Raw genomic sequence first — 24893 nt, forward strand, 5'->3', positions numbered from 1 at the left:
CCTCCCTATAAATGTCCAGCTCCAGCATTCGCCATGGTTAGGCCAAGCCTACCTAGGCGACTTCCCTTTGACCTTTCCTGGCTTCTTCCTCCCAGCTGCATGCCTTTCCGAATGAACTAGCTAACTAGTTTCATCAAACCCATCACCTCCTCCATCGGTTCACAGATTATTTGTGCTGATACTACTATAGATATCTCGCCTCATATATACTGTGTAAGTGTAACCAACGCTAGCGAATTACCAGGATATATACATACTCATAGAGACGATGATGGTGTTTGAGGACGATGCAGCCTTCATGTCGATCCCAGATGGTTTCTGCATTGTAAATCTCTCCAACCTAGCTGTTTCATCTGTTATATATGTTCTTTTTCTGTGTGTATATATAGCTCCTTCAATTTTGATTTAATTTGTATGCATGCAGCACTTCATATTGGAGTTGTTTTTTTGCTATGTTTGCTTATTGGTTGCATGATGCGTATCTGAATTGCTAGCTGGGTAATGACAAATAATGAGTATAGTGTGCTGCTAATACGAAAAGTATGGACACTGAACGATGCATTGCCTCCTTGAATCATACATATACTATATATGCTTAGTAGTTCATTGTGTCTAGCAAATTAAAACCACTCGTGAAGATCTTTTTTCATTATGAACACACAATGCAATATTCTCTCTGTATTATTACTAACTTGGCATGGTATAACCTATTCATAACTTCTGCAAACACAATTTCCTGTATTGTCAAATGACCAAAAGGAGACCTCTCGCCCATGCAAGTCATAAATGCTGGAAGTAAAATATATTTCACACCGGCTAAACACCCGTCAGATGAGGTCGTCGCATGGCCCGGTCTATCAGCTTTGAAGAGTGACCCAATTCGTTGAGACTTCTTTCCAGAAATAAGCACAGCCTGCGCAAAAATTGCATCCTTGCATTAGAACATGCACATGCATTTAGAATATCCAATTTTATGCTGGCTGACTTCTTTGTTACGTCTTTCTTTCTACCCTGTAACCCTCCCGACCGCAATCGTCGCGCAGAAAATTCTGGGGACTTCCTTGGTGTGGTCATCTTGGAAAATAGTCGTGTGCATCTGCATGGCCAAGCTGGCTTATTTTTGGTTCCTCTCTTTCATTAGCATATCTTCCTCACACATGCTGATTCTTCATTTACCGCCGCAAGGAGAACCACCGTCTCTCTTCTCAGGGATCAGTAACATTGGAGAAAACTTGTCTGAGAAGCTGCGCTGTGCACCAATCTGACCATTTTCGGTGAAGATTTACGGTGCCTGCCATGCTTCCTGACGATTGCATCACCGTAATTGTTTTTCTACCACAGATCTTGCTCTGTACTTCCTAGGTTTGCAATGATGTTCTGAATCCAACGAAGCAATTTCATTTCCTTCTGAGATCTTTCATTGCCATCTTCGATCTTTCTTGCATCCTATCTATGCATCAATGCATGCTCTTGGGGTTGTAATTGAAATGGCAAAGAGTTGCTTCCTAGGACAATTGGTACTTTCCTGCACATGTAATGCATAGTTGTTAGGCTTCTATAAAGCTAAAGCATAGCAGTGCATTAAAATTCTGGTTGACATCTTTCAGATTTAGGCCTGCAGCATTACCAGAGAATAAATATCGTTTTCTCCTTTTGCTTCTACGTCATAGACAGTTTTATATCCAAATCACATAGAAGGTGTCTTACATTTTCTTTGGATAGGTTCGCTTTAATAAAAACAGTAGAATTATTCAGAAAATTGCACATGGTTGCATATATCTACAGCTTTTGATCCTCTTGCAAATTGTACAGAAGTAAAAGTACTGAAAAAAGTAGGTATTATCTAACAAAAGGTAATGATGCACATGCACCTAATATCCACTGCTCTCACCATGAGTTTGTAAACCATGATTATTCACACTAGAACATCCTTTATGTTGTAATTCAATTAGAGGCATACACAAAGTAGTTGATTTGCACTGAGTTTTTTTCCTTGAAAATTATGTGGTGTGTGGTTTTCGAGATTGAATTGTTAAGACACTGGTTTAGCACAAAGAAACTCACATGTTTTGTCCGCTCCGAAATTTACAGGAGGACATTTCAAGTCCAATAGCTGCTCATATTCTTGACTTCTGTGATGGCCTTGGTGATGACCTCTTTGCTGCGGTGGCTACTACCTCTGAGCCATTTCCAGCCTCCTCGGATGATGTTTCATCGTCGACCACTACCACTCCTCCAGTTTGCAGCTACAGTGATGAAACTCCGGCTGTTGTACCCACAGCCTACTCCCCTTTGCCCTCCTTTGACTCCACTCTCACAGCCCTCCTTGAGCAAGAGCAACACCATGATCTTGAAACCGAGCTCCTTCCCCCGATCGACGGGCTTTCAGAAGTAGCATACTATCCACATGCCACCAATGAGGCCAGCATAGAGCAATTCAATCAAATGGAACTTCCGGGGACCATTGCAGAACAAGTGCCCCCAATGCAAATGAGCAGTAGTGCACCTGCCTTGATGACAATCACTTCAGACTATGATGAGTGCTTCACAGCCGCACTAGCTGGAGGGTTCATGGGTTTGGATGGAGCCATGTTTCAGCAAGCAGGTGCAATTCTTCCGAGCTGCAATGCAGAGGCACCACAAAGAGGATTTTTCAACAGTGCAAGTGATAGTAGCAACAGTATGGTGATGCTTGGTGAATTCCAGAAGATGATGGAAGGTGAAGGACTGACCAGAACATATAGCGACACAGATTCCATCCAAGGGGCATTTAATAATGCAGAGATGCAGGTAACATTCAGAACCTAGCCGTACATTGAACATCATACTACGTGCCATAATGATGCCAGATAAAAGGATGGGCCAAGTAATCAGCTGACCATGCAAATTGCTTCGGCTTCTTACACAGGTAGGAGGAAATAATCAGCACCTGACAAACGGATGCAATGGGAACCCAGCAACATTACCTCCAACAGAGCTATCAGGCTTGGAAGACTCCACATTTAAGGTTGTCCGCTTGTCACCTGAAGAGAGAAAGGAAAAGATTCATAGGTACATAAAGAAACGGAACGAGAGAAATTTCAGCAAAAAAATAAAGGTACTACCAAGCATTTCAATACAACAACACTTGCGCGTGGACATCTTACCAATTCAATTATGCTAACACACAACAAAATGCAGTATGCATGTAGAAAAACCTTGGCAGATAGCAGGCCCCGTGTCCGAGGAAGGTTTGCAAAGAATGATGAACTCTGTGAAGCATCACAATCAAGCTCCCAGATTCATGAACATTATGAACAAACTGTAAGTTTTCAAGCATACTATAGTGTCTTATTAGAAATTATTGTCCAGATAACTCATTGGTTCCAACATTCCATTTATCCATATACTTTAGGAATGGTAACTTTTTCACATTTCATGAACTACATAACTCGTTTGTTTCAACTTTCCATTTTACCCATTATGTCATATATTCACCGGTTAGGATACATATTGGGGACATCCATGTGGACTAGTGATAAGTGAACAAGATCATAGTGGATGTGGACACGAGCTCATGAGTTAATCCCTGGTCTAATTAAAATTGAAGATACATGATTCCTCCTGTGCATTTTCATTGTTTTCAAATGAAAACCTGGTATAATTCTACACATAGTTAACAAAAAATTATTATTCTTTTCAGGACCGTATGAAAGAAGAAGACATAATGGACACATCTGATATTCTTGCACATCTAAATGGGTTAAATCCCTACAACTACAAGTACAAATGCACCATCGAGTCCTGGATATGATTCTCAAGTCTCAACCATGCAAACTAAGAACCCAGTGTTTTGTTTCAAGTTGTTCAATCACTGAGCACAGTTTTTCCTTCTCGATTAAAATAAGCTTACAGCACTAGAAGATCACTTGCAGGACGAGTACTTAGTTCAAGTCAATTAATGTAGAATTGATGCATGTGTCAATCTGCTGTCACTTGATTGCCATTCTCACAAGTGAATGAGGTAGTTAGTCTCCGGAACAGTGATTTGTGTATATAACTATGCCCTTTATAGAAATAAAGAGTTCAATGGCTCTCTTGGACATTTCTTTGTTGCAGAGTCTAGATTTGATCTGCTCAAAGAATTCACAAATCACAAGACAGTAAGTACCAATGATACATGAGAGTAATCAAAATAGCATGGTTACACAACATAGTAAACCTGAATATAGTGGAGTGTGTCACCTAGCTGCCTTCTAGGCTTCTAGCCTGTGCCCCTATGTGCAGAAGGATCAAGTGTTGGAACTGTGATGGACAATATGAATAGGATTCAAGCAAGCAAGCTCCCACTTCTTTTATTTTTCATCCGTGGGACTATGTTGCTTGATCGAAAATGCAGTAAAATATATGGAAATATGTAACTGAAGATGTAAGAGATATTTTAGAGTTGTGCATTAGGTTCATTACATTCAGCCATACCTGATATCTAGAAGATCATACTGCTGGTCAGTGGTCACAGAAGCTGAAGGCTCCCAATCAGCACACGCACCCCTTTGCCACCCATCACCGCACCAAAAATAAGAAAAGGAAGACCCACACATATAGCATGGCAATAGAGTTATATATATATAAAAAATTGTAACATTATATAGCATGAGTTTAGTAAGGTTCAAGATCTTGCTGATAAGTTATATATAGTGTCCATGCAAAAGTAGTAGCCATTCCATTTCGTTAGTTTTCTGTTTTCATTTGAGTTATCCAACTGTAAACTACAGATTTACAGAATAGTGTACCTGCATCAGGTACAGGGCAAAAAATTAACACCTGAAGTTTAAGCATTATCCCTTCTCAATTTGTAACCAAAGTTAAAGAGACATAGAACAATGCAAGTCGGCTATGTGAAGCTCTAGAAAATTAAATTTCAGCTAAACTATAATCAGAGCAAATTCCCAAACAATTGACACTAAAACTGACAAGGCACCAGAACAAATCTGCAACTCTGACGGAACACAATACACAACTGTACAGTTCTTCACCCAAACTTGTCGGACGCACAAGGACTAAGATGCAAGCACTCAATCAAAAATCATCTCTGCATAATTAACCTGATATAAGCAAATGTACAACAGCTGTGTGCTAACTCACTAATTTTGTCACCTGGGGCACGGGCACAGCAAGGGAGAGCAATTCTGAGGCCCCTCGCTCCTCCAATTCGCACCCCTCGGCGTCCATCTCAACTATCACGGGATCGAATAGTACAACTTGGGGCTCAGATTTGCTACACGCTAGCAGGGCTAAGCTACCCGGCCTGGTGAAGCCGAGGAACCTGACACAGCGACCGCGTCCATAACCCCAGAACCAGAAGTGCCCTCCCACCCAGACGGCGACCTCGGAGGCGATGACAGCGACCTTGACGACCACCCCGAGCGCGTCGATCCCGTTCCTGAATCCCTTGTGCACCTGGAGGCCGAGGAAGCCCTCAACGATCTTGGACGTGTGCTTGGACAGCTTGTAGCTCGACTTGAGCACCGCGAGCACGGCGGCGGCGGCAGGGGACGCCGACGCCGCGGGGATGGCCGGCGAGGCGGTGGCGAGGCGGAGGAGCGACGCGGCGGCGAAGGCGGCCTTGAGGCGCTTGTCGGAGGGGAGCTTGGGGAGGCGCGCGGCGGGTCCGAGCGTGCGTGCGGCCTTGTAGGACTTTGATGCGGCCTTGGAGGCGGCGAAGATGGCGGCGACCGGGGAGGACGCGGCGGCGAGGGCCCGCGGCGTCCTGAGCGCGGCGACGGCGGCGGAGGTAGCGTCGGCCAGCGGCTTGAGCGCGCGGGAGCGGGAGAGGGCGACGAGCATGCGCACCCCCAGCGCTACGCCGAGCGCGGAGGCCGCGGCCGCCGCCGCGAGCACGTGTGCGGGAGGCATGGCGGCGTCGGCCGCGAGCTCGTGTGCGGGAGGCACGGCGGTGGCGGCCGCCGCAAGCTCGTGTGCGGGAGGCATGGCGGCGGCGGCGGCCCTCGTGGGGACGCGCAGGCCATAGGAGGCGAGACGGTGGTCGGGGAAAGGCCGAAAGGGTGCGTGGAGAGGTAGGGAGCCGAGGGGAGAAAAAAAAAACAAAAAAGGTGTCGAGCCCGGAGCCCCCGATGGCCCGACTCCCCGAGCGGGGACGAAGGGGATGACCCGGTTGGATGGCGAGGCGTGACGTGGATGCGGCCGCCATCGCGCGTTGCGCGGCCGGCCGCGTCACTCGTGGCTGATTTTCTTTTGGCTGGACCTGCCGGGGGAGACGGTTTCGCGAGCAGGATATGCCAGGCGCGGGGGCGCACCGTCGCCGATCCCCGCGGCCGCCGCGGCATATGCCGGTGCGGCTCGGCGTCGGCGTCGGCGTCACTGTCTCCGGTTCGGCGCCGCGCGCGGCGGGCTGCCGCGCGCGAAATTCCACCGTGTTGACAGGGGCGAGGCTGTAACATGTGAGGCTTGGACAATTTTTTTTTTGTTTGGACGTTGGTGGGCCGAGAGGTGGGTGGAAGGCTCGGGAAGCATCAAAGTATGGGTTGGGTCCGCAGGTTTTGTTGTGGCTCCATGGGCTTCATTTACCGATTGCGTGGTGCTTTTGGGCTTCTAAGCCAGAATTCCACTTGGGCCGCAACTATTAGGAAGGTACTCCTCCGAATTTTCCTAGTACCAAACGTGGAAGGCATTGAGGAGGTACGCATGGTCGCATGGACAAGAACAAGAAACTGATGAAAAGGACAAACGAGCCGTTCCCTCTTGCTCCGGAGAAGAAGACAGATGCGCCCTCCACTCGATGCTGAGACGGACGTTGAGGAAGAAAAGGCTCGACCAACTGCAGGCACCATAAAGGAGAAGGCCACCAGTCCACGTGTATGCTATGAACACGACGCACACTGATCGCAAGTGTTCATCCAGTAGATCAAATGATTTCGTAGAACTCACAAGAAACCAAACGTTTGCTAGGGAACACGAACACGCGAGTTGGCCAGGTGTCAGCGTTCAGAAGCTCAAAACCGAAGTTCTGAACCGACTGTTCGAACGTCCATGTAGCAGTAGCAGGAAGGAGCAGTGAACCGAGCCGTCGCATTCCTCCCGAGGCCACGGAAACTTGTCGATCCGCCATGATCGATTTTGCAAAGTCCAGAGATCTTTCTCCCCGGCGCCATTCCTGGCTACTGGTTGCTTGCATTGCTTCGTGACGGAGAAAATGGAATCACGGGGCGCCGTGACCGTGAGAGTACGGTTGCGTAGAGCGGCCGGGCAAGCGACCCTCCCGGAGAGGCCGGCAGATACAACATTTCTTTCCGATACCTAGCGACCGCGCGCTACGTGCACCATACACAAACGCTGAAGAATGAAGAGTGCTGGACTGTTGGTGCTGCCAAACGTGACTGGATTGCATTTATTTTGGGACGGAGGGAATAGTATTCAACGAGGCACGAGCTGCGGCCTGCAGGTCAGCGGCAGCATGCCGTACCTGCACTGCAAATCACTTTTCAGCCCAAGTGCAAGTGCAGAGCCGGCCGGACATGTACGCTTGTCTTCAGCGTTTCTATTGGTGCGTGATTGGCCGGACAATCACGGTGCCTGGTACTGTCAGTCCCGGTGGTTATCTTATCTCATATTGCTACTGTACTGCCACGCAAGGAGTCAACACACACGTAACGTGGCACTTGTCCCGGTACGCTTGTCTTTGACCAGCTTGCAAGCAACCTCTTCTTCAATTCCTCCAGTACTAATCTAGTATCAAACTGGTGCTATATATATCAAACTCTATCTCGAGTTCGTGCTGCCGTCTCCCGAGGAGGATGTCAGGTCAGGCCGGCAATGGAGACCAGCGATGATGCCGGTGATTGTGATTTTTAAAAAACAATTTTGTGTCAATCTGATTCATATTTTTTTTATGTCTGAAACTGACAGGGTCACAGCCAGCCACATGGTATGGCTTAACACCGTTCTCCTGACCTGTTGCGCTATCCTTTGCCGGAAATCATGGATTCATGGCGACGAGCACAGCAGACTGGTGACGGTGACGGTGACGGTGGACGCCGGAGAGCTTTCCCGTTGTTTAGTGCGTGGCTCCATTCCGTCTGAGAAGAAAATGACAGCGCAGATCATCAGGCGCCAGCCGACGCTAGCTCCCAGCAAGTCAGTGAGAGTCAGGTGCCGTGATGGAACGATTTGTCGGCGAGAGATCGAGATTATTACGTGTGATTAATGGTACTACTCGTGTCAGCGTCGCATCTCACTCGGATTCGGTCGCTTGCCAAGGTTTGAAACCGTAGGCGACTATTCGATCGGTGCCGGATCCAACAACAGCGAAGAAAAACGAGAAGGAAAACGGTAGAAGGAAACATATGTCTGTCTCACGAGTGACGTGGTCATGGGGATTGATCAGGACCTTACCTAACACGAGCCCCAGGTGCGGGTGCGGCGATGCCAATGCCATCGAGAGTACCGAGGATTTGGCGTCTACCGTGACCGTGCTACCAGATTAGGCCACCTGCCGAAGCCTGAAGGCTATTCATATGAGTGTTCAGAGCTTCAGATCAGATCAGAATCAAGCTTAGAATCTGTATGTACACACTAGAGCTGACATTAGCATACTGTGTTGTTTTTTTCTTTTTCATCTCGGAGAAGTAAACGAGAACCTGGTGTACCACCAAGCTTAGAGCAACAAGTAAAACTTTTGTTTGCACTAGTTATTACTGCTGTCTGTCGTGGGTGAATCTAAAACCGATCCTTCGTCGGCACGTCGGTACTGCCTGTCGCCCTCGCCCGTCGCTTCGCTTTGATCCATCCTCCACTTGAGGATGGTACCGAGATCGATCGTCCACTTACCTCACTCATCAGCAACAGAGATCGTGGCTGTCAAAACCAGAGATCTCCGTGGTCAATTTGGAGCCAGCTTACCGAATGGCTGTCTCTGTCTGTACACCATGGCGACGACGCACTGAACCATCCCTTGGTCACGCCTCTTGCAGTTGGGTGGATGCCACACACCCTGCCTGCAGGCTGGAGAGCGTGTCCGTTTGAAGTTTGAATCAAATTTGGCGAGCATTTTGTCACTATTTTTGTTTTAGAAAAAAAACAGATGATGCGTTGGTCAACCCTTGGTGGTGCGTTGCCACGCATCGCACAGTGGCACAGTTTTCTCGCCTCCCGTTTTTTTGTTTTTCTTTTGAGAAGGTGCATAGCCCCTGTCGTTTTCAATTCTCTCTTTTTCAGAACGCGCGGATTAAATAACCAACCCAAGACCGTCTTCCACGCCAAAGATCCAAGACTGTATTTGCACAGCGCACAGACCATTGATTCAAAAAAGCTCTGCGCGAATTCAAGTTCAAGAAATAAAAATAGTCATGCTCTTGCCGGTACTGCACTGCACACACCACTTGCCGCAACAGTCTGAACCACCCAAGTACCATCGCCCGGGCTGGTTCAGGTTCAACGCTCCTCTGAAGAATTGAAACCCCTCTCCAGGTCTGCCAGAACGCGCACGCCTCGTCCGTCCGTTCGTCCCCCCTTCAGTTCCACCGCTCTGCCGGCCGGTCACAACTCGCAAGGAAGGAGACGGCGCGTCGCTGGAGCCAGGTCGACGAACTGGCGGTCAAGCCAAAGCCAAACGCGCGCGAGCCGGCGAGCTCCTTCCTTCCTGCTCTGGATCCTCGTGTCATCTTGCTCGAACGGTGCAGGGACTGCAGGGGTCAAGCGGCACTAGCGCCGGCCCGGTGATTGGTGAAGACGTGAGGAACCTTGGCGGAAGGGAACAAAAAAACCCGGGCTGTGCTGGCTGGCCGTGCCGCCCTGGCCAACAGCTGCGCGGCCGGTCCCGGCCGGAGAAGTGGCCGTTAGCGCGGTGGTGGGCGCCTCGAGGCCGGCCGGGCCGACGAATAGACAGGAGCGGGATGACCAGACGTACACGTCGCCGCCTCTCTTGTCTCATCCATCCGTTATCCCAGATCAATTCCTGCCTGATTTTGCGCATTTCCTTGCATTTGCATGGACTGGTTGGGCACAACACACGGCACTACAGTTCAGAAGAAACTTGTGCTTGTGCTGCTCCTGTTTTTTCTTCTTCCAAAGGAGCGAAGGACTGAGCAGTCAAGTCATCGGCGTCCACACTTCATTCCCTCCTCCCTTGCGCATCACATGCACACACTGTCCTGTCCTATTGATTTCTCTCTCTTTTTTGTGGAGAACGAAAATTCAGTTTCAGAACGAAATTGCAAGTGCGCGCTCTGAAGAAGTGCGATTCAGAAGCAGGTGCTCAGCACCATGACAAAAAGGACCGGCTTCTGGTACCAGCATTTTGCAAAAGGTCCAACGCGCAAAACAAGCGCGCCTCCCTTCCGCTTTTCCCCATGGCTCGGCCCGCTCGTGACACCAGCGACCACCACCCTCCCAGACCCCGCCGCCCCCTGTCCTTGTCCGCTTCCACTGCCTGCCGGCCCCCACCACTACGGCCAAGTCCAAGCCGCAACGTTCGGCCACGAGCACGATGCAGCAGAAGCCGCCGTCGTCAGCCGAGCCGGAGCGCTATCAAAAATCTAATCCCAATTCCAACACACTAACCGCTCCGGGCCCGAGTGGGGAACGTTGCCTTTGTTTACAGCTTCTGCTCCAGAATTTAGAACCTATCCCACTCCCAGCACCAGCAACACGCAATCGAGGAAGGATACACCACGCGTGCCGGGAAGGAACTGAGCGCCAGAGAAATCAGCGCCAAAGCCAGGTTTTTTTGTAGTGCCAAGCCACTTCTCGGCCGCCGTTGTGGGCTATCATCAGTTACAAAGCGTAGTCTAGTAGTCTCCCCACCTTCACATGGTCCGCGTCTCCTCCACGGCAATCCCGGCCAATCTTGCCCACCAGATCGCACTTCTTTAGCAGATTTCGGGGCTCCCGCGGCAGTTCCTTCGGTTCGGTTACGCCTCGCTGACGCTCTCTGCTTCCCTCCCTTGGCGGCTTGGCCTCCCATAACTCGCTGTTGCCGTTCTCTACCAGCCATTAATGGCGAGGGGGTGTTACGCCTCTCTCTGTCTGGTCCGGTAGGCGTTCCGGCCCTTTTCCTCGGCCGGTTGTTTCTTAGCTTGCATGCGTAGGTGCAGGCAGCCGGGCATGGAAGGAAACTGTAGCGACACGCGTTGCCGAGAGAGTCCCAACCCCGTCTCCAAAGCCATACATGCCGTCGTCATCGTCGTGTTAATGGAAAGAGACGAGTGTTGTGAGGAGTAAAGGCGGCAGCTTTTCCCTTGACGCCTCTCCCCTTATTGCCTGCCCCTCTTCCGTTCTCGTAGAAGTCAAGCCGCCTCCTCTCTCGTCTCGTCTCCGTCCTCGTCTTCCCTGGCCGGCCATCGAGCTTCTGGCGGGGTTTGGGTTGTGCTGTTAGCGCAGAAAAGCTGAGCGCTTTGTCTCTTCCTCTCTGTTCTAGTAAGTGGCCGGGCTTGTGCCTCGGCTTGATGCTGCTGTAGGTAGTTTCCGTTGAGAGCGGCTTGGTTTAGGTCCTGGGTCCTCTTTCACCTAATCTTGTTTCTAGTTTCGGTTGGTCAGTCATCGGCTAGCTCTTGTTGGTTGGCCCAGTTCTTGGACTCAGTATATAATCTCCCGGCCGTCTTCTTCTTCTGTTCTTGTGTGCTCTTCACATTGGCCCGTCAGTCTTCCTGCTCCTTCCAAGACAAGCTCTGCTCGGATCAAGAAGAGGAGAACTCATCTGTGCTGGGAGGTTGGGAGGCAGTGGTTTGCTTCGGACGAGCCTTGGAAGCTCCCTGTCGATCTCGGAGCCTAAGGTGAGGAATCTATTCTGATGCCTCCTCCACTTCTTTTCTCCACCTTTTGACTGAAATGACGAAATCTTTAGCTTTTTTTTATTCAGCTTCGGTTGCTGACTTACTGTTGTAAATTAAGGGTGTTCAATTCGTGGTTTGTTTCTTGCTTTGAGAGAGGAAGGTTGGCTCCAAGTTTAACCCATAGGCTTTCCTTTGCTGTTGTGCTAAAGGCAGCACACGGTGCAACAAAGTAATTTTCCGGTGAACCTGGCCGTTCTTTACGCCGGTGATGAATGCATTTAAGGTCACCCTTTTTCTGTTGGGCTTTAGCACTCTTTTGCCGCGTGGGCACGGATGCAACTTTTGTTTTTTTACGCCTTTTCTTTCTGTGATTGAAGACTCCTGCTAGGCTGCTAGTTATTTGGGGTTGCAGAGGATCGGTGGTCAGTAATTTGAGGTTTCTGAAAGCAGTTCCCCTACTTGTACCTTTCCTCTAGTCATCCCCTAATGCTAAAAAGCCAGATATGCAGAGAATGAGCCCGTGTCTCAACACACTGTCCTTCCTAGTTCAGAATGTGTTTGTAAGTACCATCAGAGCTTATTTTCAAAAAGTACTACCACTAGAGTCCTTGGCATCCATTATCAACTTCTTTCATAGCCAAGACGGCAGTGAATTACTTGTTGTCAGCCTTGCATTTTAAGCAAAAAAAAGTACAGTTAGTACTGGCCTGTTCCCTTCTGTTGATGCGTTACTGCCTTACTGGTGAATTGAGTGTGTACGCGATGAATCATACGAAGGGTGTGTTAATGTGTGGTGTAACTGCCATTTATATGGTGTTAGTACTCGAGAGTAAGTAATGTGCCAAGGACAGAGGTTAGCTGCTTGCATTTAGGGGGAAGGAAGTTTTATCTTGTGGTTACATCTTACAACTAATGTCAAGCATTTACTTTGAGCACTTCTGCACCCATCCTAGGTATAGCTGCCTCTAGCTTTATTTTGAGCAAGGGATGTTCCACAAAAAAATGACTAAATGGAAGACATCACATGGGCTGATGGGCACTTCTCTAGTTCTCTGGCAGCTGTTAATCATTTTCAATTTTTCAACCAATTTAATTGATCAACCATGAATCGCGCTACAATGTTCCTTACTCATTTGTGCGATCCTGTTCCTTGCTGCATTGTATGATCAACATGGCAGATTTCGATACTTTTTTCTTCACGCAACATATATTCAGCTGCAAATGAGGGAGTAGTGTTAAAATTCAGAAAAAAAAAGTCTGTCCCTTTTATCAGAGACAGCCAACCAGAAATTTTGTAATTTCAAAGCATATGGTTGTTGATTGGTTTTCTGTGGGCTGAACATGTTCTTATGTTATTAATGTGCAGGTGACAAAGACTTGTTTGACTGCATTTTCTCCATATCTTTAGTTCTTGAACAGAGATGGAGCTCATATACATGGATAGGAGAAATGGATTACATGAGGATGCAATTCCAGAGTTCAGTGGAAGGACAGAAGAAGATCAAGACCCAACTGTTGCTGCATCTGACGTTCAGTCTGATTTGGGTCAGATAAACAGCAAGAAACCATTGCCGTCAGACGAGAAGAAAAGCAGGAGCTGCCAGTCATGCCACAAATCACCTTGTTCGTGCAGTGGTGACACAAATCATTCAGATTTGTTCCCTGCACTTCCTGCCAAGATGATGATCTTGGAGTTTCTCATCAGAAGCCTGAGGCACCCAACAAGAACCCACAATGTCACCGATCTTGACGACTTGATCACTGACAGGGTCAGCCAAGGGAGTGTAAATCTCTGTCCTTCCGAAAAAAAGGTGCTGGACTCTCTGTATGCTCTCATAAGTGCAAAGACAGGACCGAAAAGCGCATCACCTTTCCTGGCAGGATCTAAGATGAGAAAAACTCGGTCCAAATCACACATCATTACACAGTCAGAAATACTGAAGCTTATATCTCCTGAGACATGGGAAACCTCTTCCCCTGGGACATCTCCAATGAAGAAAGGCCCAGCTGAGGTCCACATCCATGAGAAGGTGTCACCCTCATGCTCGCATATGACATCTATGGGCTCGAATCAGCCTGTCCTATCACACTGCCCATCATCTCTTAATGCAGGTCTTATGCAATGCATATGGAAGGATGGGCTGCCTCATTTTGAACTGTCACTTGACGATCCTGTTGCAGTATACACTGCAAACCCAATCAAGGTGCAGGACAATGAAAGGGCTCTCGACTACGTCTACATGATCCATTCTGGAGAGCAAGGAAGAAAAGATTGGATGGGTCATTCAAGCAATGTGTCCAGACTTGTGGGCAAGATGAAGGTGTCAAGTTCTTTAGCGCTAAACTCAGACAAGTCAAGTCTTTTGGAAACTGAGTTTGTGCTGTATGGTCCTCCAGATGATTATCTGAGGCAAATGCATAGTTTCTGTAGTGTTCCAAAAGGAAAGGGACTAGTCAAGAGAGTGACAGAAATTATGAGAACAGGAAATGTTTCCTCTAGCCCTAAACATCCCTGGAGGTTTGGCAAATCCTGCTCTCATCAGTTCGATGACTTAACTGAAATACTCGAAGGTGAAATTATCAGTGCTAGAGAATTAGGCCTGACAAACCTCGATGCTGATGATCTGCCAACCAACCAAGAGTTAGCAGCAATTGTGGTGAGGGAACAACGGAAAAAACGCCAGAAAGAGCCTGTTGTGGGTGGCTGGGGCTTGAAGTTCCTTGAGAAAGCAGGATTAAATCATTCAGAAGGCACTGAAGATCCTGATGTTCAGAACAGAAAAGGTGCTGCAAAATGTATAACCACAATTGTTCCCAGAGGTTACCATGGCGGCGCTGTTTTGAAAAGCAGCGGCCCGTCAGGTCTCATCGAGAGATGGAGATCTAGAGGATGCTGTGATTGCGGTGGATGGGATCTTGGCTGCCCCATAAGAGTTCTGAACAATGATGGATGTGCCTCCTTGCCTGAAGAAGAGTCACAGGACCGCAGATCAGTAGAGCTGTCACTCAAGGTAACTAACCCTGGACTTAGTTGAAGTAGAATTTCATGGTTTCAATCAGATATCAGAATTTCTGCTAGATATCAGTAGAGCTGTCTCCAGATTCTTATCTTTCTTACCATTAATTTCCAGGGTGCAAAGGAGACAATGTTAAGGCTTGTCAACATCACGGAGGACCTGTATATCCTCTATTTCGAGTCGAGTTTGTCACCATTGCAATGCTTCTCAACAGGGATAGCAATTGTGCACAGCCAGGCACCACAACTTTGCCCAAAACTGTGAATTGCAAAAGCTTGATATAGTGATATGTAGATAGACAAGTAGAGATAGCAATATATAGAAGAGATCTGTTGACTCAATCCATGCCAACATTGGTGTGTATTCCTATTCCACATATTACTATTAAATCAAGGTGGATTTGTGGCCAGGAGGTTTGTTATTCTCCGATTTTAAAATTTCTTAGGTTTGTATTATCTGGTTAAGTTCAAATATGAAAAATATGTGATAGATTAGAGGGGTGTTGATTTTTTTTCATTTCAAATTGTGCTACTACTTTTATCATTCCGCTTGTATGATCCAATGTTTCATTTAGTTTGAGAACTTGCATGAACATTCAAGCGTGGGATAGCTCAGCTGGGAGAGCGTCAGAGAGACTGAAGTTGAGAAGATCTACAGAGTCCCATGCTGTATCTGTTCCGGAACAGGCAAGAAACAAATCCGTGGTCAATCTCTATTATATACAAGATGAGCAGGTTGAGGGTGAAAGATTATCTTCACCCGGCTAGTCGTCAGTTACTGGAACAATATGTGGTGAGAAGAGAACTGTGAAGTGCCTCTCTTGTCAGGAACCTTGGCATCAGAGACAGCATCAGGTTGTGTGCAGATTTGCTCATTAAGAAAGTGCAAGGTGAGATTTCTACAGAGTAGCACACATGATACTAAATTTCAAAATTTATCTTGCTTTCTGCCAAAAATTGCGAGCAAGAAATAAACATGCTACCTCTGATGTAGTTATCAGATAAAAAACGGTGCAGACATTGTACAAAGAGAATACGCGCTAATCACAGATTTTGATGCTCAAACCTAAGAATACTTCATGCAACAATGCTGTTGACATGTGATAACATTTCCTGCTCACAATCAAAGAACACACACCGAGCCACGAAGATGCTCTGAATTAGACAAGCAAATTCTGCTGTCAACAACCAACACCACAAGCAAATTGCAATGTACATCAGACGATCAAATACAAAAGATATGTCATTTCTTAATAAAAAAAAGATGTCATTCGATCAAGATTTTTCAAGAAAATGGTAGACAGCAACTCTAGAAGCATACTGTTATCCACCACGGTAGACAAATTCCTGTTCGCCACAAAACTGCTGTGTCACCAAAGATAAAGGGGCTACTAACTCCAACAGAACTCCTAGCAACAGTTGCAGTACATACTGAGATCACACAGAAGTTTCAACACATTCCAACAAGCTCTCAAACGATGGCATTTGCTGCACTAGCAATCCTGGGCCAAAGGTCAGCACACTCCTTCCCGATGGGTCCAGTGATAGCAGAGCCTACAAAGAAGCAACTTGTTAGGACGTCATACTATATAAAAATGATCATCTAACAATCCTGGAAAGGTTTAGTTTTTTACCTTTCATCTCACCCTTGGGATTCACAATCACTCCAGCATTATCTAAAATTGAAAAAACACCAAAAATTAGTCACCAGCAGAGATTAATATTAGTCCAAATCACAAAATATGATATACTCGTTCCACAGATTAACAAAGATCAAAGAAAATATGTCTCATGGCCAGTCCCAAAGTTTCACTGCAGCGACGCCACTACCCAAGGCAATGGAATATGAGACCATTTTCAAATGGAGGAAGGCCTCAAAGATGAAAATCCTTGGAAGGTAACCTCTACAAATAAAAAACTCATTTTCAGACGTTTGCTATGGAATATGCAAGCATGTAATGTTTGCTCCAAAAAAAGTTGAAGGACCTCGGAGCCCTTCCGTCATTAAGGTCAACTAAGAGCAACTCAAAGTGAAGCACAACTAACAAGCCTCATAAATCAAAGTAAGAATGCAATGGATATATAAATGTTTGTCTCATGGCCAGTCCCAAAGTTTCATTGCGGCGATGCCACTACCCAGGGCAATGGAATATGAGACCGCCTTCAGATGGAGAAATTCCAAAGGAATACCTCAACAACAAAAGGCTCATTTTATGACGTTTGCTTGGGAATATGCGAACATGTGCTGTTTGCTCCACAATAAAGCTGAAGGACCTGGACGTCCATCTGTCAAACTTAACAGTCTCAATTTCCAACATAAAAAACAACTATGAAGCAGCAAACTGCCACCAAAAAGATATTGACGAGCAAATGAATAACAGCATACAACACATGACTCTTAAGCACTAAAGGTAGTATGAGTAAAATATGCGCCTCATGGCCAGTCCCAAATTTTCATGCCAGCAACGCCGCTAAACAAGGCAATGGAATATGAGGCCGCCCTCTAACGGATTATCTCCATGAAAGAGTAGCCTTTCATTGGAAATCCTCAACGTCCGAAGGCTTAATCTATGACGTTTGCTTTGGAATGTGCAGATACTATGACTTCTGCTCCAGAAAAAGCTAGGGAGCCTCGCGGCCCTCCCGTCAAAAGAAAATAATTTCAGCTCTAAACTAGATACTAGGCATGTATTGGCAGAATTATGACAAGTGAGTTGAACACTGGTCTAAGCTCAACGACGACCCTTGATTCTAAGCAATTACGGATGAGGTGAGAACGGGATGCTACCTTCGAAGTACATGTAGACACCGTCCTTGCGGCGCCACGGCTTGCGCTGGCGGACGATGACGGCGGGCATGACCTTCTTCCTGAGGTCGGGCTTCCCCTTCTTCACGGTGGCCATGACCATGTCGCCGACGCAGGCGGACGGGAGACGGTTGAGCCGCCCCTTGATGCCCTTGACGGAGATGATGTAGAGGTTCTTGGCGCCAGTGTTGTCAGCGCAGTTCACCGTCGCCGCCACCGGCAGACCCAGCGACATGCGGAACTTGTTCCCCGCCGAGCCTCCTCTCCCTGGATCACATCACGGAACATCACGAAACGAGGGCAACAGAGTAGAACCAGATTGCAACACGATCGAAATAAATCGACGAGGAAATGGGGGAATAAAGTCGGGAAAAGGAGGAAGATGGGTGAGGCTTACCTCGCTTCGACATGGCGGCGGCTGGTGTTGGACCAGATCGCTAGGGTTTCGCTTGGCTCGCTGCTTATATAGATCCCCGGCACTAGGGTTTTCGATGCCCTTAAAGACGAAACTGCCCTTGGCGTCGTTGGGGCAATGGTTGGCAATGCGAGGGTCACGAGGTCTTTACGTGCGAGGGGTTTTGACGGCGGCGGCGGCGTGGGTATCTAACGGGCCGAGAAGGGAAATGGAGAAAACTGGACGGCCCATATGAGGTTTACAGGCGGTTTTTTTATTTTTTTATTTTTTATTTTCGTTTTTTACAAAAATATATTTTCGCTTTCGAAAATTTCGCTGAAAATTTGCGCTGAGGCCCCTGGAGGACCAGTCGCCCGACAGCGGAGCGGCCGGCCCCCCCAGGTCGCCCGGCAGCGGGGCGACCGCCTCCCAGAGGCCGCTGGCCCTCGTTTGCTTCACCAAAAATTCAGAAAAAAATTCTCGATTTGTCGTAATACTATTCATATAACATACAATGGTCTAACAATTCATTGGTACTGCAAAAATGTGCTTACATTGTAAGGTAGTATAAATGAAATTTGAGTACAAAATATGAAAACCAAGACGACAGGTCCATAATAACAATAGAGAAACAAGTGGCAACAACTAACCACCCCTACCGTGACGACATCTCTTACGTTGTGCGTGTACGTGATCTGTAGGGTAGCTATGACGGTCCGGTGGCCTCACGTCTCTGGCAGGACGGCGTAACTGAGCCAGAGGTGTATGCAAACTGCGATCATCGTCCTGGGCAGGCGTAGCAACACAACCGTGTAAAGTCGTCGAAGGAGGCCTCGTCGTTGTCTTGAGACCACCCTACGGATCACAAAAAACCTTTTTTTAAGCAATGTTAAATAGGTGAATACAATTCCGTACAAATGATTGTACGTACCCTGTGTTGGAGGTGGTGATGGTGGTGGATAGGAATAAACTCCTTGATATCCTCCTGGTGGCGGCATAGGGTGATACGTACCCTGTGTTGGAGGCGGTCGCCCCGCTGCGGGCGGTCTGGGGGGCCGGCCGGCCCACTGTCGGGCGACCGGTCCTCCAGGGGCTTCAGCACAAATTCTCCGCGAAAATTTTTACAGAAAAGCCCCTGCCGCCCCGCAGCGGTGCGACCAGATCCCGGCCGCCCGGCAGCGGGGCGGCCGGAGTATATTCCTGTAAATTTTGAAAACGAAAATATATTTTTGTAAAAAACAAAAAAATAAAATTAAAAAAACCGCGGTTTACAGGCTCCAGACTGCTAAGGCCCATATTATTCGTATAGATCCTCTCAAATTGAAAACCGAAGGAAACAGTATCTTGAATATGTTTTCACTATACCTTTTTTAAGATGACGCTAAATTGATGGTATAATTCAAACTTTGAATATTACTAGCATAGGTGTACGTGCAGCACGCATGTATTTGAAACGGTCTAGTAAACAAGAAAGTTATAGTGCAAACCAAACATGACATTAGCGGGGCGCGGGGAGCTACATAAGTCCAGTGGCGGATGCAGGATTGAGCTTCATGGGGGGTTTACCTCTTCTTCTTCCTCCTCCCGTCTCCCCTTCTCTCTTTCTTTCTTCTCAAATTTGTAGGGGGCTCGTGGGGGCTCCAATGGAGTTCTTGGGTGTAGGGGCTGCATAAGCCGACCCAGAGCACCAGAGCAAAGAATACCTTTCTCTGCTTTTTGTCCAAGATCAAGTGTAGTATCTGTTTTTAATAGTTTAATATCAAATATATTGACCATGTGCTTATTTTGATATTAAAATTTTTGTGGGGCACCACAGCGGCTTCAGTGGTTTGTGGCTTGCTATTGGAGTCCTCGAGTGTCGCCTAGCCGTTGCACTGCTGGCAGGGCACGGCGCAATAATTGAAATGTTTTGTCTCAAATACAATAATCTGGTGAATTCAGATTGATGTCTAGCCACGCGATGAAATTCTGATCCAGTTTTATCTCGTCGGAATGAACTAGACGAATTTACACAATTAGACGCAGAATAAGCAGAAATGTTTCATTACCGCAAACCTCTCACCTCTGCAAGGCCATTACAATTGGTGTGTTTAGATACCACAAAAACTCCAAACTTTTCATCACATCGAAATCATATCGAAACATTAAATATAGCAAATGACCCATGCATGGAGTACTAAATTTTGGTAAATAAAAAAAATAATTACATGGTTTTGATGTACGTTGCGAGACGAATCTTTTGAGCCTAGTTAGGTCGTGATAGGACAATATTTATCACAAACAAACGAAATGTGCTACATTATGCTACAGTGTCCGATGTGACTTTTTCTACCTTTTTCAGGGATCTAAACACAGCCAATTTTGCTTCCCAGGAATTTCCTCGCTAGCTATCATCGCCTTTGAGCTTCCGGACCTTGTCGAGGAATGCTTGCCGGCCGGGGAAAGGTTTGGCGCCCTGGGCCCTGGCAGCCTTTCCCTGCCGCCCTCTTCTCGTCGAGCATCCCACCGGCGCGTGTGCCGCGACCCAGCCCCAAAATTTCATTCTTGGCCGTCCTAATCTGAGCCTTCCTCGGCGACGACCCCGGAACGCCGGTGTCCTGCACGCCAGCATTCACCCCCAGTATCTCCATCTTGGCCGTCCTCACCTGGTCCTCCCTCCTCGTCCGCATCCGCTCCCTTCTCTCATCCCGCTTCCCCCTCGCGCCGTCCGGGTCAGCGCCGACGTCGAACAGGGAGCCCTTCTTGGCGCCGCCGTTGTTGTCGTCGCTGGTTTGCTTCCTGGCGCCCTTTCTTGGTATTAGGCCGCCCGTAGGAGGTGCCGATGAGGCGAAGGTCGAGGCGTCCCCATCCCTCCTCGTCGGAGAGGTCCCACCCGAAGCGCTCGGCCATCTCCTGGAGCGGCCCGTCGCCGTCGTCGTAGGCGTAGTCGTAGTCGGCGTCGCCGCGGAGGAAGCGGTGCGCGTGCTCCCACTCAACGCGGTCGACGTATACGGGGTCGTCGAGGACGTCGCGTGCGAGGCCCGCCCAGGGCGCGGTGTCCCCGTAGTCGAGCTCCGCCGCGACCCAGCGAAGGTACGACCGCGGCAGCGTGCCCAGCATCTGGCCCTTGTACTTGCCGAACTCGATCACGCGGTCCCTCGCGGGGCGCGAGGACGGCGCGGGCGGCGGCGTGGTGGGGACCGCCCTGAGCGGCCGGAGGAGCCTGGTGCCGCACGGGCGGTGGTGGCCGTTGGAGGTGAGGGGAGGGATGCGGACGAGGCGAAGCGCCGTCCCGTCCGTGGATCTCGGCGGCGCCGGAGAGGAAAGGCAGGTTCCTGCGGCGGTGAAGCCGAGCATTGTGTGTTATATTGTGATCCAAATTCTGATGGGAGAGTGTTGGAATTTGAGCTTGGCCCATTAAGGCCCATGTGGTGCAAACTTTTAATCCCACATTGCTAGTAGAAGTTGAGGAGACCACGTGACTCTCCTATATATCTAACCCATAGGCTTCACCGGAGAATATCAATCCTATTATTCCTCTTGTAAGCCGCCGCTAGGCGTTGTACACAAACACCCGATATAGTGAAGTTCTTGCTGGCTGGCGCCCGTGGTTTTTACCCTTCGCATTGGAGGGGTTTTCTACGTTAAATCTTCGTGTCTTTCTGCGGTTTGATCTTTCTATTTTTCATCGTTTTGTTCGCCGTCGCTTCTAACAAGTGGTACCAGAGCCGTGGTTTCAAGTTTGGGTTTCGTGATGGCGTCGATGAAGTATGATCTACCGATGTTGGACTACAAGACAAGGTTCTCGCTGTGGCAAGTCAAGATGAGAGCTATTCTGGCGCAAACCAATGATCTTGATGAGGCGCTGGAAAAATTCGGGAAGAAAAAGAAGGATGAGTGGACCGATGAGGAGAAGCGCAAGGACCGTAAGGCTCTTTCTCTTATTCAGCTTCATCTATCTAATGATATTCTACAAGAAGCGCTGCAGGAAAAGACTGCTGCAGAATTGTGGCTAAAACTGGAATCGATCTGCATGTCGAAGGATCTTACCAGTAAATTGCATATGAAGTTGAAGCTGTACACGCTTAAGATGCAGGAGGGTGATTCGGTGATGGGTCACATATCTGTCTTCAAGGAGATCGTTGCTGACCTAGGGTCGATGGAGGTTAAGTATGAAGATGAGGACTTAGGTCTTCTTTTATTATGCTCTTTGCCAAGTTCTTATGCAAGTTTCCGTGACACCATACTATTAAGCCGTGATGAACTAACCCTTGCGGAAGTTTGTGAGGCACTCCAGTCTAAGGAGAAGATGAAAGGCATGGTGCAGACAGATGGCTCGTCCTCTAGGGTCGACACTTTGCATGTCAGAGGCAGATCAGAGTAAAGATCCTCAAGTGATAACAACGATCGTGGCAAGAGCAATGACGGTAGAGGCCGCTCCCAGTCCAAAGGTCCCAAGAAGAAATTCTGTAAGTATTGCAAGAAGAAATCTCATATGATTGAGGATTGCTGGAAATTGCAGAATAAGGAGAAGAAGAAAAATAAATCTGATGGTAAGGCTAGTGTTGCTTCTGCTGGTGAAAACTCTGAGTCAGATTGTTTGGTTGTCTTTGCTGGTTGTGTTGCTGGTCATGATGAGTGGATTCTTGATTCTGCATGTTCTTTTCATATCTGCACTAATAGAAATTGGTTCAGTTCCTATGAGTCTTTGCAGAACGGTGATTTTGTGCGCATGGGAGATGACAACCCGTGTGAGATTATTGGCATTGGCTCTGTTCAGATCAAGACCCATGATGGCATGATTCGCATACTGAAGAATGTAAGGCACATACCAGGGATGAAAAGGAATCTGATCTCGTTGAGCACACTTGATAAAGAAGGACTCAAATACACCGGTTCAGGTGGAGTTGTGAAGGTATCTAAAGGTTCTCTTGTATGTTTGCTGGGTGATCTCAATCCTTCAAATTTATATGTTCTCAGAGGTTGTACTTTGCATGGTTCTGTTTCTGCTGCTAATGTTGCTAATGCTGAACCTAGTAAGACTGACCTTTGGCATATGCGTCTTGGACACATGAGTGAACTCGGTATGACAGAATTGATGAAGAGAAACCTGCTGGATGGCTGCATTCTGAGTGGCAAGAAGTTCTGTGAGCATTGTGTATTTGGTAAGCATAAGAGGGTCAAATTCAATACCTCTGTTCATACCACAAAAGGTACACTTGATTATGTTCATGCTGATTTGTGGGGTCCTTCACGTAAGCCTTCATATGGTGGTGCTCGTTATATGCTTACCATTATTGATGATTACTCTAGAAGAGTCTGGCCTTATTTTCTGAAAAGCAAAGATGATACTTTTGCTGCTTTTATAGAATGGAAAGTTATGATAGAAAGACAAACTGAGAAGAAGGTCAAGGTGCTTCGAACTGATAATGGTGGAGAGTTCTGTTCGGATGCTTTTGATGATTATTGCAGAAAAGAAGGCATTGTTAGGCATCACACCATACCATACACTCCTCAGCAGAATGGTGTGGCCGAGCGTATGAACAGGACTATCATCTCGAAGGCTCGTTGCATGCTGTCCAATGCCCATATGAACAAGCGTTTTTGGGTTGAGGCTGCTAATACAGCATGTTATTTGATCAACAGATCGCCTTCTATTCCACTCAACAAGAAGACTCCTATTGAGGTATGGTCTGGTACACCTGCAGATTATTCACACTTGAGAGTTTTTGGCTGCACTGCTTATGCTCATGTTGATAATGGAAAATTAGAGCCTAGAGCTATTAAATGTCTGTTTCTTGGTTATGGTTCGGGAGTCAAAGGATATAAATTGTGGAATCCTGAAACTAGAAAGACTTTTATGAGCAGAAGTGTTGTTTTCAATGAATCTGTGATGTTTACTGACAGTTTGTCCACAGATGATGCTTTAGTTGAGAAATTGCAGTCACAAGTTAGTGTGCAGGTGGAGCTTATGGATGACCAGGAAAATGAAGTGGTTGGTAATGATGTTTCAGATAGTGTTCCTGATACTGTTCAGCACTCACCTCCAGTTTCACAGTCTGATTTGCAGCATGAGGAGGATGTAGATTTACCTATTGCTCTTCGCAGATCAAAGAGGAGTTGTGGACCTCCAAACCGTTTAATTGAGGAGTGTAATCTGACTTATTATGCTTTGAGTTGTGCTGAACAGGTGGAGGATGCTAGTGAGCCAGCAACATATTCTGAAGCCATTGATTCAGTTGATAAGGAGAAGTGGATCTCAGCTATGCATGAGGAGATGCAGTCTCTTGAGAAGAATGGCACATGGGAGATTGTAAGCTTGCCTGAGAAAAAGAAGACTGTTCGCTGCAAATGGGTCTTTAAGAGAAATGAGGGTTTGTCTTCTAGTGAGCCTCCAAGATTTAAGGCAAGATTAGTTGCAAAAGGTTTCAGTCAGATTCCTGGTGTTGACTATAATGATGTGTTCTCTCCAGTTGTGAAGCATAGCTCAATTCGGACTTTCTTTAGTATTGTTGCTATGCATGATCTTGAGCTTGAGCAGTTAGATGTGAAGACTGCATTTTTACATGGAGAGCTTGAGGAGGAAATTTACATGGATCAGCCAGAAGGATTCATAGTGCCAAGCAAAGAGAATTATGTTTGCAAATTAAAGAAATCCTTGTATGGTTTGAAACAGTCTCCTCGTCAGTGGTATAAGAGGTTTGATTCATTTATGTTGTTACATGGTTTTAAAAGATCTGAATATGATAGCTGTGTTTACATTAAGATTGTTGAGGAATCACCTATATACTTGCTGTTATATGTTGATGACATGCTTATTGCTGCCAAGAGCAGAAAAGAAATCACTACAGTAAAGAAATTGTTGAGTAGTGAATTTGATATGAAGGATCTTGGTGTTGCTAAGAAAATTCTAGGTATGGAGATTACTAG

At 47.3% G+C, this 24893-nt stretch overlaps 4 protein-coding genes, 1 non-coding gene and 1 pseudogene across 7 annotated transcripts; 3 read left to right on the forward strand and 3 right to left on the reverse strand.

Moving 5' to 3' along the window:
* Window positions 1-4084, forward strand: LOC120691060. Of its 2 annotated transcripts, XM_039974024.1 has the most exons (5): window positions 4-325; window positions 2092-2790; window positions 2909-3097; window positions 3181-3303; window positions 3683-4084. In XM_039974024.1, the coding sequence occupies exons 1-5, from the start codon at window positions 269-271 to the stop codon at window positions 3791-3793; spliced, it is 1179 nt and encodes a 392-aa protein (XP_039829958.1). In that variant the 5' UTR covers window positions 4-268; the 3' UTR covers window positions 3794-4084. The 2 variants fall into 2 exon arrangements, with proteins under 2 accessions (XP_039829957.1, XP_039829958.1); XM_039974023.1 differs by having other exon boundaries at window positions 1-325; window positions 3181-4084.
* Window positions 4085-4874: 790 nt separating this feature from the next.
* LOC120691061 lies at window positions 4875-6048 on the reverse strand. The gene has a single exon (XM_039974025.1). The coding sequence runs from the start codon at window positions 5968-5970 to the stop codon at window positions 5116-5118; it is 855 nt and encodes a 284-aa protein (XP_039829959.1). The 5' UTR covers window positions 5971-6048; the 3' UTR covers window positions 4875-5115.
* Window positions 6049-10508: 4460 nt separating this feature from the next.
* Window positions 10509-15298, forward strand: LOC120693073. Its single transcript, XM_039976474.1, has 3 exons — window positions 10509-11768; window positions 13135-14779; window positions 14900-15298. The coding sequence occupies exons 2-3, from the start codon at window positions 13190-13192 to the stop codon at window positions 15047-15049; spliced, it is 1740 nt and encodes a 579-aa protein (XP_039832408.1). The 5' UTR covers window positions 10509-11768; window positions 13135-13189; the 3' UTR covers window positions 15050-15298.
* Window positions 15299-15925: 627 nt separating this feature from the next.
* LOC120693074 (60S ribosomal protein L23) lies at window positions 15926-18144 on the reverse strand. 2 transcript variants are annotated; one of them, XM_039976475.1, is made up of 4 exons: window positions 17988-18143; window positions 17573-17857; window positions 16419-16460; window positions 15926-16338 (listed from the first exon to the last, which is right to left on the reverse strand). In XM_039976475.1, the coding sequence occupies exons 1-4, from the start codon at window positions 17998-18000 to the stop codon at window positions 16256-16258; spliced, it is 423 nt and encodes a 140-aa protein (XP_039832409.1). In that variant the 5' UTR covers window positions 18001-18143; the 3' UTR covers window positions 15926-16255. The 2 variants fall into 2 exon arrangements, with proteins under 2 accessions (XP_039832409.1, XP_039832410.1); XM_039976476.1 differs by lacking the exons at window positions 15926-16338; window positions 16419-16460 and adding an exon at window positions 16852-17070 and having other exon boundaries at window positions 17988-18144.
* Window positions 18145-19683: 1539 nt separating this feature from the next.
* On the forward strand, window positions 19684-19885 carry LOC120693734. Its single transcript, XR_005683188.1, has one exon. It is a non-coding gene; the product is annotated as a U2 spliceosomal RNA (small nuclear RNA).
* A 41-nt stretch (window positions 19886-19926) lies between these two features.
* Window positions 19927-21320, reverse strand: LOC120687729 (annotated as a pseudogene).
* Window positions 21321-24893: the final 3573 nt, after the last annotated feature.

The sequence above is a fragment of the Panicum virgatum genome, chromosome 9N, assembly GCF_016808335.1.
Source record: "Panicum virgatum strain AP13 chromosome 9N, P.virgatum_v5, whole genome shotgun sequence".
Taxonomy (NCBI): domain Eukaryota; kingdom Viridiplantae; phylum Streptophyta; class Magnoliopsida; order Poales; family Poaceae; genus Panicum; species Panicum virgatum.

Coding starts and splice junctions, on each gene's coding strand:
- LOC120691060 (XM_039974023.1), top strand. CDS start 269: ATGATGGTGTTTGAGGACGATGCAGCCTTCATGTCGATCCCAGATGGT. Junction 326..2,091: donor TCCCAGATGGTTTCTGCATT/GTAAATCTCTCC, acceptor CGAAATTTACAG/GAGGACATTTCAAGTCCAAT. Junction 2,791..2,908: donor TTAATAATGCAGAGATGCAG/GTAACATTCAGA, acceptor CTTCTTACACAG/GTAGGAGGAAATAATCAGCA.
- LOC120691061 (XM_039974025.1), bottom strand. CDS start 5,970: ATGCCTCCCGCACACGAGCTTGCGGCGGCCGCCACCGCCGTGCCTCCC.
- LOC120693073 (XM_039976474.1), top strand. CDS start 13,190: ATGGAGCTCATATACATGGATAGGAGAAATGGATTACATGAGGATGCA. Junction 14,780..14,899: donor CAGTAGAGCTGTCACTCAAG/GTAACTAACCCT, acceptor ATTAATTTCCAG/GGTGCAAAGGAGACAATGTT.
- LOC120693074 (XM_039976475.1), bottom strand. Junction 16,461..17,572: donor TGTCTACATGTACTTCGAAG/GTAGCATCCCGT, acceptor TTTCAATTTTAG/ATAATGCTGGAGTGATTGTG. Junction 16,339..16,418: donor TCCCAAGGGTGAGATGAAAG/GTAAAAAACTAA, acceptor GCTTCTTTGTAG/GCTCTGCTATCACTGGACCC.